Source organism: Mastomys coucha, unplaced genomic scaffold, assembly GCF_008632895.1.
Source record: "Mastomys coucha isolate ucsf_1 unplaced genomic scaffold, UCSF_Mcou_1 pScaffold7, whole genome shotgun sequence".
Classification (NCBI taxonomy): Eukaryota; Metazoa; Chordata; class Mammalia; order Rodentia; family Muridae; genus Mastomys; species Mastomys coucha.
This window is the reverse complement of record NW_022196913.1, coordinates 33,677,220-33,690,782: the sequence shown is the minus strand read 5'-3', so window position 1 is coordinate 33,690,782 and position 13,563 is coordinate 33,677,220. Positions and strand designations below refer to the sequence as shown.

The 13,563-nt window shown below is 41.2% G+C and overlaps 1 protein-coding gene across 2 annotated transcripts in view; it reads left to right on the top strand.

The window, feature by feature from the left end:
* The window catches only part of Cdkal1 (CDK5 regulatory subunit associated protein 1 like 1), a 555,277-nt gene that overhangs the window by 348,386 nt on the left and 193,328 nt on the right, over positions 1-13,563 (top strand). For both annotated transcript variants that reach the window (XM_031358356.1, XM_031358355.1), the window contains exon 11: positions 3,819-3,964. In XM_031358356.1, coding sequence (XP_031214216.1) covers positions 3,819-3,964 — 146 coding nt within the window. The remainder of the gene's footprint in view (positions 1-3,818; positions 3,965-13,563) is intronic.

The window sequence follows — 13,563 nt, the reverse complement described above, 5'->3', positions numbered from 1 at the left end:
ACTATGAATTTCTTTGGAGAGCCTCAGCACAATGGGTGGGCTGCAGATTCCTTCTACTGGGTTGTATATTATGATGAAGATTTGAACCTCTAGGGGCAACTTTTGCAGTCTTGGGTTTTAATTTTTTACACATTCACACTTTCCCTCATTCCAAAAATTAAAGCAAGCAGATGCCTGTGGGTCTGCTTTAGTCAAACTGGTTCAAAACCAGTCATACCAATCAAAATTCTGTCTTCCTATCGAATGTAGATGGATTCTGTTTTAATTTCATTATTATGCAAGCATGTTTCACAACATGACATTCTATCCCATTAATATATGCTGACCATATATGTGTTTCTGTATTTGTTCATAAAATATGTGTGTCCATGAAACAGCTATTTACAAATGCAAAATGCATATTTGTTTGTATTACATCTGTGTGGGGGGGAGGGTGTATGTGTGTATATATGTATGTATGTATGTATGTACATATGTATGTGCGTTTGTGTTTAGATCAGAGGAGAACTTTAGAAACTCAGTTGTTGCCTTACACAATCTGAGTCTCAAGGACTTAAACTCAGATCTGAGGTTGCCAGTCTTGGAGCAAGCACATTTACCATCTCAGCAGCTCTATGGCTCTATATTTCAATGACTCTAAGAAGTGTTAGTGTCATAGGAACCCTTGTTGATGTATACAGACAAGGGCAGAGGTAACGAGTGCTCTTGTGTAGCTTTCACTCTTGGATTCCTTGCATCACTTCTAGATAGAACTATGGGACCACTTGGATAGCACTGGGGTCTGGTTGCTGGGAGACCAGGATGGAGGAAGTGTTTGAAAAGGGAAGAGGCACAGGTTGTCCTTCACCAAGAGCGCCAAAGGAAAAAAAGCGAGATGAAAAACAGAAAATGTGGTTGCACTAATCTGTATTATTGGGGATTCTTGTGAAGTGGCAAAACATGGCATCATTGAGAATCTTTTTGGTAGCACATGTAGCTTGCAAATGACCTTGAGATTGCTGTATATCTGAGGATGGCTTTGGATTTAGATCCTCTTGTCTCTGCCTCTGGAATGCTGGAATTCCAGGCCTGAACCATCTTCCCTGGTTTTATGTGGTATTGGGGCTGGAACCCAGAGCTTCGTGTGTCCTAGGCAAACACTTCCCTCACTGTTCTGCTTCCCCAGTTCATGAGACGCAGGCTTAATGGAGGGGCCTGGCTGTTTTGATTTTGTGCCCCATTGCCTCACATTCCAAGTTTGTGTGTGAAGTGTATAGTATCAAGCAGAGGATGCCTGCTAGCAGTGAAGCTTTTTTTGAGAATGGAAGAAGAAACAAGGAACCAAATTTCTGTTGCCTCTTCTAAATGACTCTTCTGTAAGCTGGCACATGTTCTAGGAGCAAGTCATGCTCAGAGCTGTGCCCTCTGCACAGTCAGTGTCCACCCATGTGTTTTCAGGGAGTGCCTTTTCTTCTGTCCTGGTGAAGCAGCCATAGATCCCATTGTGCAGCTCAGTATTCGGATTTTCTCTTTATGGGTAAAGTTCTCACATATCGCATATCTAGATTATTTTCTACTGAAGATAAGAGGATCCAGAGTTCTTTCATTCCTTTAAGAAAGTTTTTGTGTTTTTTTTTAATTCAGTTTACCTACTGATGATATGTTTCAGGTATTTATAGTGGGAAAGACAAGAAAGAGAGCCAGCTTCCTGCTGCATGCATGAGAGTAAAAGGCAGAGTTCAAAAGACAAGAAGAGGTGGAAACGGAGGATGAAGAGAAAGAGACAAAGGGGGAGCGTCTATGCTGCCCTTTCCTAGCGTGTGTGTGTGTGCACAGGGGTGTCTGCTTCTCCCAGGACACAACAGGACAGCACCTTTTGGATATTTTTCCAAATATATGGGAGATAAAATCGGGTTTCCGAGCAATCTCAGCAGTGAGGGCCCTTGCAGTCAATTTGAGGACGTGAGTTCGATCCTGGGGATCCACAGGATATATGGCAGTGACATGACCATAAAATCGAAGTTTAAAATTTTAATTATGTGTGTGTGGAAATGTCATGAAGTTCATTCCTTTTTTTGTTTTGTTTTGTTTTGGTTTTTTTGTTTGTTTGTTTTTTCGAGACAGGGTTTCTCTGTGTAGCCCTAGCTGTCCTGGAACTCACTCTGTAGATCAGGCTGGCCTCGAACTCAGAAATCTGCCTGTCTCTGCCTCCCAAGTGCTGGGTTTAAAGGCTTGCGCCACCACCGCCCGGCAGTTCATTACTTTTTTAATGATTTATGTACATTGGTGTTTTGCCTGGATGTGTGTCTGTGTGAGGGCGTCAGATCCCCGGGAACTGGAGTAAGAGTTGTAAGTCACCATGTGGGTTCTGGGAACTGAACCTGGGTCCTTCAGAAGAGCAGCCAGTACACTTAACCACTGAGCATGACTCCAGCCCCATGAAGTCTGTTATTACATAATTATGTAAATTTTATTTATGGTAATAGCAATGTTTTAAAAATAAAAATGAAATTAAGACAAAAATACACTATCAGAATGCTACCAGGAAGCCTGTTATTATATGGGCCCTTGGCAATCTATCCACAGCCAGGTGTGTGTACTTCCTCATTCCTAGGAGAGGCCCTGCAGAAGAATGGTAGTTATGAGAACTTTATTTGGTAATCTTAACTTTGTGGTGAAAGAGACTTTTCAAAAAGTAATATCTACTCTTATACTAAGAAGGTGCCTCGCTGGAGTTCACCTCTCTGCTTGTGCTTTGCAGAGATTGCTAATGTCCAGTCAGGGCAAGGCAATGGGCAGCAGGGAGCAGGATGCTGGTGTGCTTGTGACTGACTTGAGAGTGACTGAAGGGCCACAGTGAGGCTTTAGCTCTTTGTTTGACCCCATAAGATCTTTCAAAATATTGTTGTAAGGGTGAAAGGAGGTGCAGAGAGGGAGGATGAGGAGAGAAGGGTGAGGCATGGGGGGATCATGTATGCTGCGGTGGTGAAGAAGGCAAAGCTGAGGGAAACAGACTAGGCAAGTCCAGTGTAAACTTTCTAAGAAGACAAAGGAGAACTAGAAACAGTGAAAAGTCCTGAGAAAAATATCCAAAAGGTGCTGTCCTGTTGTGTACTGGGAGAAGCAGACACCCCTGTGCACACACACGCTAGGACAGAGCAGCATAGACGCTCCCCTTCGTCTCTTTCTCTTCATCCTCCTTTTCCACCTCTTCTTGTCTTTTGAACTCTGCCTTTTACTCTCTTGCATGCAGCAGGAAGCTGGCTCTCTTTCTTGTCTTTCCCACTATAAATGCCTGAAACATATCATCAGTAACCAAACTGAATTTAAAAAAAAAACACAAAAACTTTCTTAAAGGAATGAAAGAACTCTGGATCCTCTTATCTTCAGTATTGAGAAAGTACACTTTGAACTTAAATATAAAACTTTATGTATTTGAGTAGATAATATCATGAGATCTCAGCTCCTTAACTGCTGAGGTTTCTTCTGCTAATGTCATCAGGCAGAATACAAAAGTTCTTTGTGAGGAAGAAGGAATGCTGGTTAATTTTGAAGCACTCAAAAATACCTTTTCTTTGGCTCTATCTGATTTCATTTTTTTTTTTAATTGTGCAAGAGACAGTGAACAAGTAACTAATTCTCACATGGAATCCTCTGAAAGCTATACCAGACGCCCACTATCCCCCCGGAACAGTACCAGCAGAAGCAGCCTTCAGCGTCATAGCGAGCAGGCTGTTTCTTGAGTGTTTCTTCTCCAGCACTTACATGTGCAGTTCTGAAGGAAAGCGCTGCCTCAGTTTTGTTAAAATGATGAATGTTTCTCCTATCATCTCTCTCAGGAAATGGCAAAAATCCTCAACCACCCTAGGGTCTACGCTTTCCTCCACATCCCAGTGCAGTCCGCCTCCGACAGTGTGCTCATGGACATGAAGAGAGAGTACTGCGTGGCCGACTTCAAAAGAGTTGTGGATTTTCTCAAGGAGAAGTAAGTCTGCTAGCACTTAGGGAAATAGCCCTTTCATTCTTTCTTCCTGAGGTGTGTGGCAGCTGCAGAGCACTTACGCTGGCCTTGTAGTTAAGGTCCATAGCAGAGGGCGAGACTCCGGAAGCTCCCAGAGCCTCTGGGTTCCTTGGGGTCCTTGATGTGGTTTCTTCTCTACCCTTCCATGAATGTACAGTGGTCTGGTGATTTGTGTAAGCTTGCACGCCTTCCTAAGGCAGTTCAAATTGTGAATATTTTCATACCTGACCTGCTGGCTAACAAGTGCTCCCTTCTCTAGCTTTTACATCTCCTTTCGTGTGGCCTTTGTAAGTTGTGAGCTGGCTCTAACATGGAGGAAGGGACCAAGTCTGTCACTGCAGAGTGGGTCATTTCCCCTGACTAGGGCTTTCACAGCTTCTGGAATGTCTTTGCTATCACACACTGATCCCTATAGTTAACTTGAGTACTTGCAGTTTACAGCGAGGCTGGAGGACTCTATTTTCTTCAGTTCAGATTGCTGTTGGCCAAAATTAAGGCATATTTACACAATCTCAGACATGAATGATAATTTTGTTTCCACAGAAAACACTTGCAGTCCATAATTATGTTCTTCAGAATCTCTCTTCCAAACATGAAATGCATTCTGTGATTAGACAAGGCAGGAAAGAGAGGTGCTGGCCACGGTCACCTAGACCCTCCTCAAATCTAGGGCACCATCCTCAGCTCTGGAAAAGTGTCCTTTCTCTTGGCACGTTTGTGCTATGGTCTGCTCTGCTGTCTGTAATTGATGTTTTACCCGCACTGCTGTTGTTTCTGTCTCGTTATTTATAATTATGTGCTCTTGCGCCACATCGCTGTTCTACATGGGTATGATTGCTTTATACAAATTGTAAGCAATTATTTTTTCCACTGTTAATTGCTCACTAATTTTTATGGCATACACCATTTCCCATCTTCTCCCCTTTCCTCTTCTCATCTTTCTTAACGTGTCTTTCAATTTCTTTCCACCTCTAGGCAGGCCTTGATTATTCTAATCACCAAGAATAAAGACATTTAGGCTACATTCAAACAAATATGGCTAATTGTTCGAATAATCAAATCAGGACTAGGAAGTGTAGTTACTCCAGGATTGCATAATTTAAGCATTAAGTGTTTGCAGCCTTCAAAGTAACACAGAGTCATTGCAAATCTTTTCTATCTCCTACACTCTTGGATCTTGAGTAGAACAGGCCCAAGCTAAAGAATGTGGATTTTTATGCCAAATATATGCCATATTTTTTCATTGCATTGGTGGTTGCTTTTGTAGGTAAACTTGTCTCATGTAATAAAATCCTTCCAAACACTATGGCCCTGGAGAAGGTTTCCCAAATAGCAAGTTATTTATTATTCCTGTGAAATTTCTTACCTTTCATATTGCAGTGGCAAAAAAGAGTATGCATATTTCATATATGTCATACAATATTGCTAGTGTAGGCTAACATCCCTTGTACAGAATAGACCAGAATCCCTTTCAAGTACTTTTTGGGGGTTCTTGTGCTGGAATGGGACTAAGGCCTCAGCACCTCTGCTCTACCTGGATTGTGTGTTAACCCAGTTGTTGGGGAGGGTATGGAATTACTGTGGTGACTAAACTGGGCAACAGTGTCACAGCAAGTTCTGGCCTTTCGTGTTGCTCTGAAGACAGACCCGTTGAATGTGTTGCATCTTGGACATTTCAATAGCCTCCATGAGCTCTATAAAGCTCAGATATGAGTCACATTAAAATGTTAGAAAGTCATTCCTTGCCATTTTCCACAGAAGAAGTTCTGACACTTTTCCTTGTAGTTTCGGTTATCTGTAGCACTGATGCATTTTCCCAAGGTTAGTCTGACTAGCTAAAGATCTTAAGACCAAGAGCTCTAGTGGGGTCCGTTAGTGTTTCCAGCATTACAGACCCCAGAGATCCTTGGCAAATCTAGGTACTAAGGATGCCTGGAGAATATACTCCATCCCACACATGTGCTTAATTTCATAATTTCAACTTCCATGGCTACATGTATGAAGGATGATGGTAGCCAGTCTGCATGTACAGGGGACTTTAAAGTTTACTAAGCATTGTCCTCATACAGCAAGGACAGAAGTTAACCTGTATAGTGAACTTCTCAGTTAGGTAATAAGTAGAATACAATGGGAAACTGAATCAAAGCCAATGGGACAGCTGAGAAAATCTCAGGTACCCTATAAAGTCATTCATGAAGGCAACACGTAAGAGCTCTGTTCTCTCATGAAGACAACTTGCCCAGCCCCTTTGAGGAACCTCATCCATCCAGTAAATAATCCTCCGTTATGATGGGCACTTGTAAATGGATGGAATATTACATTGGTTGCTGGTCTTCATTCCTTACCCCATTAAAAACTAGCATGTCTTTATGTAAGATAAATTCGAACTTCTTTTAGGACTTCTGAAGTCCCAGAGTTACTCTGATAATATTGTTTTGTCCCGTGTGTGTTACTGTTCAGAGTGACTCTGCCATTCTTAGAAAGATTCACACATTCTGACTTGGGTCTCACTGTTGATCACTAAGTATTCCTGATAGAAACTGCTGTATTTGAGGGATCTTCATCTTTTCCTTGCTTTCTTTCCCATATTTTTATTGATTAACAATAATTGTAATTATATAATTATACAATTCCATGCATGTATATAAGTGTGTTTCTTCCCCTATATATCTCATTTCCCGCAATGTCTTTGGAGCCTTTTCTAGTGAGTCTTTACCGAGTGGGCACCACCTACTTCTTCTTTTAGCATTGTGAGACTCTCAGATCTTTGTGCTGTGAATGAGGGATGAGGCCCTTCCTGGTCTGTCTTCTCACAAAACCAGCCTTTACCCCAACCCATAGTGTTAAGTTTAGAATACGCAGATATAACAAGCAGCTTTTAAGCTACTAATGCAAAGGTCTTTATTGAGCCCTGTTTCTTGCACAGTGGTGGGGAGGTGAACTCTTTTTAATTAATTTTCTTTTACAGTTGAAAATGGCCCACATTTTAGCTGGGAGCCGTCTGAGTTTACCTGTGAGCCAGCTCATAGCTTATTCATTATTCTCCTTAGTTGTTTGGAAGTTGGCAGCTATTATCCTAACAGCAGCTGCACTGGAGATAACCTGGTAGGCTTGGCACATGTTGAGGCATATGGGAATTTATTAAATCATGCAGCCTTTGCAAAAAAAAAAAGTGTCTAGATTACTTAACATGCTCATTTAAAACAGCTGGCCACAAGCAGAGAGTCATGTGACTTAAAGTCTACTCAGATATATGAACCCAACAGACACTTTTATTTAAATGAATTGATGGTTTCTTGAAATGCATAGTGGACTTTGTAGGAACATGGAAGAGAACTGTTGAACAAAGCAATGAACACAATTTTTTTAAAAGTCTGTTTTTATATTTTAGTAAGTATACCTACATTTCACTTCATAGTATATTCCTGAGATTTTAAAAATATGAATAACTCATTTTTTTCCTGTGCAATTTTGTGAGTATTTTTCTCAATTTGATTAAGTTTGGGTTTCTTTTTGCTGTTGTTGTTTTACTATTTTATGTTACTGTTATTAGGATTCCCTGACTTTGGGGCCAGTTATAAAGGATGTCAGGTGCATTTCCCCGCACCTCCACCCACTCCGAGAAAGAATCAGGCTAACCCATCCACATACTGGATTATCTTTCTTTCCCGTCATTAGGGCAGGTTACCCAAGTGTACATTACCAGAACACTCTAGGAAAAAAAAAAGATGGAGCATTTAAATTTGTGTGTGGGGGTTTTCCATCTTGTTTCATCTAGCATTGTTCCTAGTGGCTTAGAAATAAAACTGGTGGTTGTGTATAGTAACTCGCACCTGTAATCTCAGTGTGTGCAAGTGTGATTGCCATAATTTCAAGACCACCCTAGACTACAGATTGAGACCTTATCTCAGAAACAGGAGGAAAAAATAACCTGAATAAGAAAAAGTAAAAGAGCAGCTTAGCAAGGATCAGATAAATGGTTATATCTTCTCCAGGTGCATTTCCAGATGTGTTGATGGTCTCTGAATAAGCCCCTCTGAAATCATGTCTTCAGAAGTGCTCTTTGGCTTTCCTGGACTATGTTGTTTCTGACGTCTCCAACTAGGCTGCTGTTTTGGTGTCCCTAAGGTCTTGTTCTAGTTTATTTTTGTCATTTTGCTGTACAAAGTGGTGTTCTCCCTTCTTTCTGTTGTTCAGAATTTTTAACACAGTAAATATTTTATTGGAACAAGTGTCAGTAGAAAAACACATTAACTTTCTTTGCAGTGTGTGTTCCATTCACAATTGGAGAAATACATGCTGGGTAAGTATTTGTATTGTGTGTTTTAATACCATAAGATGTTGTGAACACCACAAGTTCAATTCATTTGTTAGAAAATGAGTGTATTGTCTATTGATTTGGCTTCTCAGTTCCTTCTAGCCTGGTGAAGAAAAACTATCACACCATTCCCACCACTTTATAGTCTTTATGATTGCATTATCCTCTCAGAAAACAAAAGGGTGTTTCCTGCCTCAGAACTATGCCTCTGAAATGCAGCTCTGAGTCCAGGTCTGTGAAGGAGGTTGTTTGTAATAAGCCTCTCTTCTTTGTCAGTGCTTTCAAAGTCCAGTTGCATGTTGCTTCATGATTACACCAAAGCTTAGCCATACAGACAGTGCAAATGTGGTTAGTTGACATCGTGTCAGGTGAGAATGAAGGGGATGGGAAGGATTAAAACGTTTCCTTGAAATCTGCAGTAATTAACTTATGAGGAATAGGGTAAGACTGCCATTTCACCTTGTGATTTTTATTCTGGTTCTAACATTAATTAAATGAAATAAATGTAACAAGAGCAATATCAATGATAGTTTGATAACATTAAAACCAGTATCTGAACATTTTCAGCACTTATTTGTATGCCAAGAACTTTTCATGTGTTAACATTTTAATCCTCAAGGACAAAGCTAGTCCAAAGTTTGAGGCAGACCAACTCTTGAAAATCATCCCTTGGCTTTCACATGTACACATATATATATAGAGTTCACACATATGCACAAACACAGACACATGCACACATACACTAAAATAGATGAAAGAAAGAAAAATAAATTAAGACACAGTATAAGGTGTTAGCTAAGTGGTTGGGAATGTGACTTGTGTCCTGGCTAACTTGATTGTCAGCTTGATTGTATTGTTATCTACAACATTAATGCGGCACAAGTTAGAGCTGGGTATATGTGAGGAAATTTTCGGAAGTAATTATCTGAGTGGAGTGGGTGATCAGACCTTGGTATGGGCAGCACCATTCCACTGAGTAAAATGGAACAAGGTAAAAGGTGATGAATGCCTGCATTCCTCTTTTTCTGCTTCCTGACTGTGGACACATTGTAAGCAGCCTTTTCACCTGCCTTGATGAAGTGTAGCCTCAAACCATGAGCCACAGTAAATCCTTCTTCCCACCTGTTGCCCTTGTCAAGACTCAGCTATAATGATGACAGGTAGAATGGTGAGTTGGAGTGTCCATGGAAGTGGTTCTTAGGCCACTTGAACTGTTTTGTGGGCCGAATGTAGAAGAGTTTGTTTAAAAGCTTTAATGTTGGAAGAAGAGCTTAAAGGGCCATTCTTGTGGCAGCTTGGAAGCCAAGAATGCCGGGAGAAACATGGACAGTGGGGCCTGATTCAAAAAGCTTCATAGAGGAACACAGGCTCCATTTGGAGCTGGGCTAGGTACATGTGACATTTTGGTCAGATTCTATCTGGTGGCTTCCTTCTGCCCATATACAGAAAACCTGAGTGAAGATGAGATTTGTTTACTGATTTGCTTTCAGAGGAAGTTGGAAGACAGGGAAGTGTTCAGGCTGGTGCTGAGAAACTGCAAGGTATTTGGGGCCAAAACCCTTATCTTCTTTGTTGTAATGATCCAAATTTATTTAATGGAAGAAAGCACAAGCTAAAAGGGTTCTCTGCTTCTAAAAAGCAATGCCCGGGAAGACATTTCACAGGGTGAGTGCATAGCAGCTGATACAGCTGTGGGCCAAAGAGGACTGGCTGGATCCTGAGCTGGGGTCAGGATGTGGCGATGTAGCAGGCTATAGGAACTGAGGGGTCTACAGGATGAGGCATGTAGGTCTGGAGGGAAGCATTTGAACAGCAGATGCAGTGCATGTGTGGATTAGAGAAAGGGGAGAGGAGAGAAAGGGTTTCTCTAGAGGAACAGAATTTACAGAATGAATATATATGGGATTTATTAGAGTGACTTACGGCCTACCACATGGCTAGTCCCACCAATGGCTGTCTCCTGATGGAAAGGCCAAGAATCTGATGGTTTTTTCAGTCCTTGAGACTGGCTGTCTCAGCTGATCTTCAAATTATGTTGGAATTTAAATAAATAAAAAAAAAAAAAGATGTGAGCTCTAATGCCAGAGAAGGAGTGCCTTAGCAGCAGGGTAGATGAACTTGCCAGGGAGACTGAGGGTGAGCACTTCCATGTCCTTTTATGTAGGCTGCCACCAGAAGGTGTGGCCCAGAATCAGGGTGGGTCTTCCCACCTCAAAGGATCCAGTCAAGAACAATCCCTCACAAGTTTGCCCTGCTGTTTGGTTTTTAGTTGATTCCAGGTGTGGCCAAGTTAAAAATCAAGGTTAGGCATCACAGAGATCCAGGAAGAAGCCAAGGGACATTGCAGTTCAAAGAAAGACAGGAGGTAAGGGCCAAATGTCAGCCAGAGTGGCCACCTATAAACAAGCTGCTTGCTATAGGATTTATGGGGAAAACTTAATATGGCTGTATTTCTTTCTTCTCCAAATAGGGCATCTGTTCAAGTTGTTGCCATATACAAGTATCTAAATGGAAAGCTCTTCATGGTCTTATGTTGATTACTGTCCCAGGTCCCTGCATAGTGCTCAGTATGTGCCCAGAGAGAGCCCTACACAGGCTTGTGTGTGCATCCATTGTATACAGCAGTAAGGGCTGTACAGCAGTGAGGAGGTGGGAATGACAAGCATTTGATACGTGAGGGCACCTCACTTTGGAACCCCTTAAGAAGGAAGCTTGGAGTGGTATCTTCAGTCTGCTACTGTAGTTAAAGCTTTCTTCCTCCAGGAGAAATTTTACTGGTCTTTTTGTGTGTGTGTGTTTGTGTGAAAATGGACAGATTCTTTTTTATAGAATGCAATACTCAGCCTTCATAGAGGCTCTGTGCTCTGGGGTGCCTTCCGGCTTATTGCTGGCAGTGATGGCCAGGTAGACTTTTTTTACCTGAACATTTATGCATCAGTTTATTGAATTTCCACAGTGGCACATACTAAAAAGAAGTTACTTTCCCCATTTTACAAGGTGGGACATAAAGGCATAGGGAGGTTAAGTGACCAGTCACAGAGCTCCTGACTGAGCTCAGAGTAGAGTAATTAGGAATGGCAGTTTGTCAATCAAGACTAGGCTATGAAATTAAACAGAATGTTTAAAATGGCACAAGCCTTCTCTAGATGTATGCCACCTCTTCTTGTTATCAACATCTCCTTTAGGGGATCACTTGCAGTCCTGACTCAAGGACTTGATTAGAGGATAATGACCTGTGTATGAATGTGACCACAAGGAGAAGCTGTGAGATCTTTGTCAGCACCAGAGTGTTCAATAAATGAAAGTGTTCCTAAAGACTTATACATGTGCATATCTTCAGATAAGGTTCAGTACCAAGGGTTTTAATGTCTTTTTATGTATTTTTTAAGTCATATGTATCAGTGTGCCTTAATGCAAGTGTATCCACATGGCTGCAGGTGTCCTTGGATGAGAGAGGTGCTAGATGTGTCAGTGCTGGAGTTAAAGGCAGTTGTGATTTGGGAGCTGGGAACTGCACTCTGGTCTTCTGCAAGAATGGCATGCAATCTTAACCACTGAGGCACCTCTGCCATCCAAGTTTCTCCTATATTTTAGCAATGTTTTCTTGCAGAACCTATTTAGTGACAATTTTAAGTTAAGTCAGTTTCTCCTCCCAAGAACTTCCTGTTCCTAGAGCAAAGTACACAGAACATGAGAAACAAATCTTTGCTAGTCACAGCCTGGATTCCTAACCATAGGCACCGAGCTTCCTATGCAGGTGCCAGCAGGTGGGGTCCAACTTACTGACACTCTGCTTCTTTGGCTTTGTGCTTAGCATCATTCTGTCTTCACATCCTTATGCTTCTTCACCTAAGTGTTCTACTCTGTGACAGGGTTTCTCCAGAAACTACAGAGCAATGAAGGAGGATGTGCACAGGGCAATTAATGTGTGTGTGTGTGTGTGTGTGTGTGTGTGTGTGTGTGTCTGTCTGTCTGTCTGTCTGTCTGTCTGTCTGTGTCTGTGTGTCTCTGTGTGTGTCTGTGTGTATTCTCTGTGTACAGGGCTAAGAACCCAATGTGATACCCAGTTCAGAAGCATACAGGAGGGAATCATGTGCCAATGTGTTTACATTTGGGAAGCAAAAATCACTGAGAATTAACATTAATTAAAAAAAATAACAAATCCAAGCAGGGTGTGGTAGCATGCATCTGTTATCCCAGAACTGGAGAGATTGAGGCAAACCATTTACCAGTTTGAGATCAGCCTGACTACATACCTAGTAAAAAGAATGGAAATGTTTATATTATGTTCTGGTTTTCTGTCAATTAAGAGTAGAACTTCAAGATGTGAATAAAACTGTGTTTTAAGAGCTGATGCTTGTACCTTATGACTAGTAGACAGGTGCCTGTAGCCATAATGTTAGGTTCACTATAATGAAGTCTGTTAATTCTATAAAGTGGAAGGACATGGATGCTTGGTTTTATTGTTGTTTTTGTTTTGTTTTATTTTGTGTTGTTTGTTTTTCTGTCAGTAAGGAAATACTGACAACAGGTTTTATATTAAAAAGCTTTCTTTAGTAAAAAATATGATTTGTTTGACCTTGTTTGTGATCCCACCAGGATTGGGAAAGGTGTTAACTAGATCATGCTGGTGTGTGTGTGTGTGTGTGTGTGTGTGTGTGTGTGTGTGTGTGTCTGTGTGTCTGTGTGTGTCTGCATGTCTTATTATGCATGCTAAAGTTACAGTCTGACTTGTTTCCAAGTGTGAGAAATAAAAGTGACAGAAGAAAGAAGGTGGAGGCTGATCTTTGAGCATCAGTGAAGATCAGAGCACGGCAGAGGGAGAATGGAGAGCCGCAGGGTTACAGGATAGACCTTAGCTCCCATAGCCCAGGGTAGCTTTGATGTTCAGCTATCATTAGCAGTACTCTCTATCTCAAGGCTCTCAGTAAGTAATTCAAAGCTAACCCTCAAGTCTGTATTCCAAACACCAAGAGAGAGAACGCATGCAAAAAACACTGTATGGAAGGTTGTATTAATATGTGAGTCTTTGTATGTTTTCTTTGAATAGAACATGGTCATGCCTAAGCACAAAAGTTGCAAAATACGTCATTTATTCCAGGCTTCTAAATATCTGTCTTGGATGAAATGAATCGATTATGAAGCAGCCACCAAGAGTCTCTTTGTGAAGATATACCATTTTTAAAGTTCCCACTTTATGGTTTTAATGGGTGCCCCTAAAAAGAAATGATTTTATAATCATTAT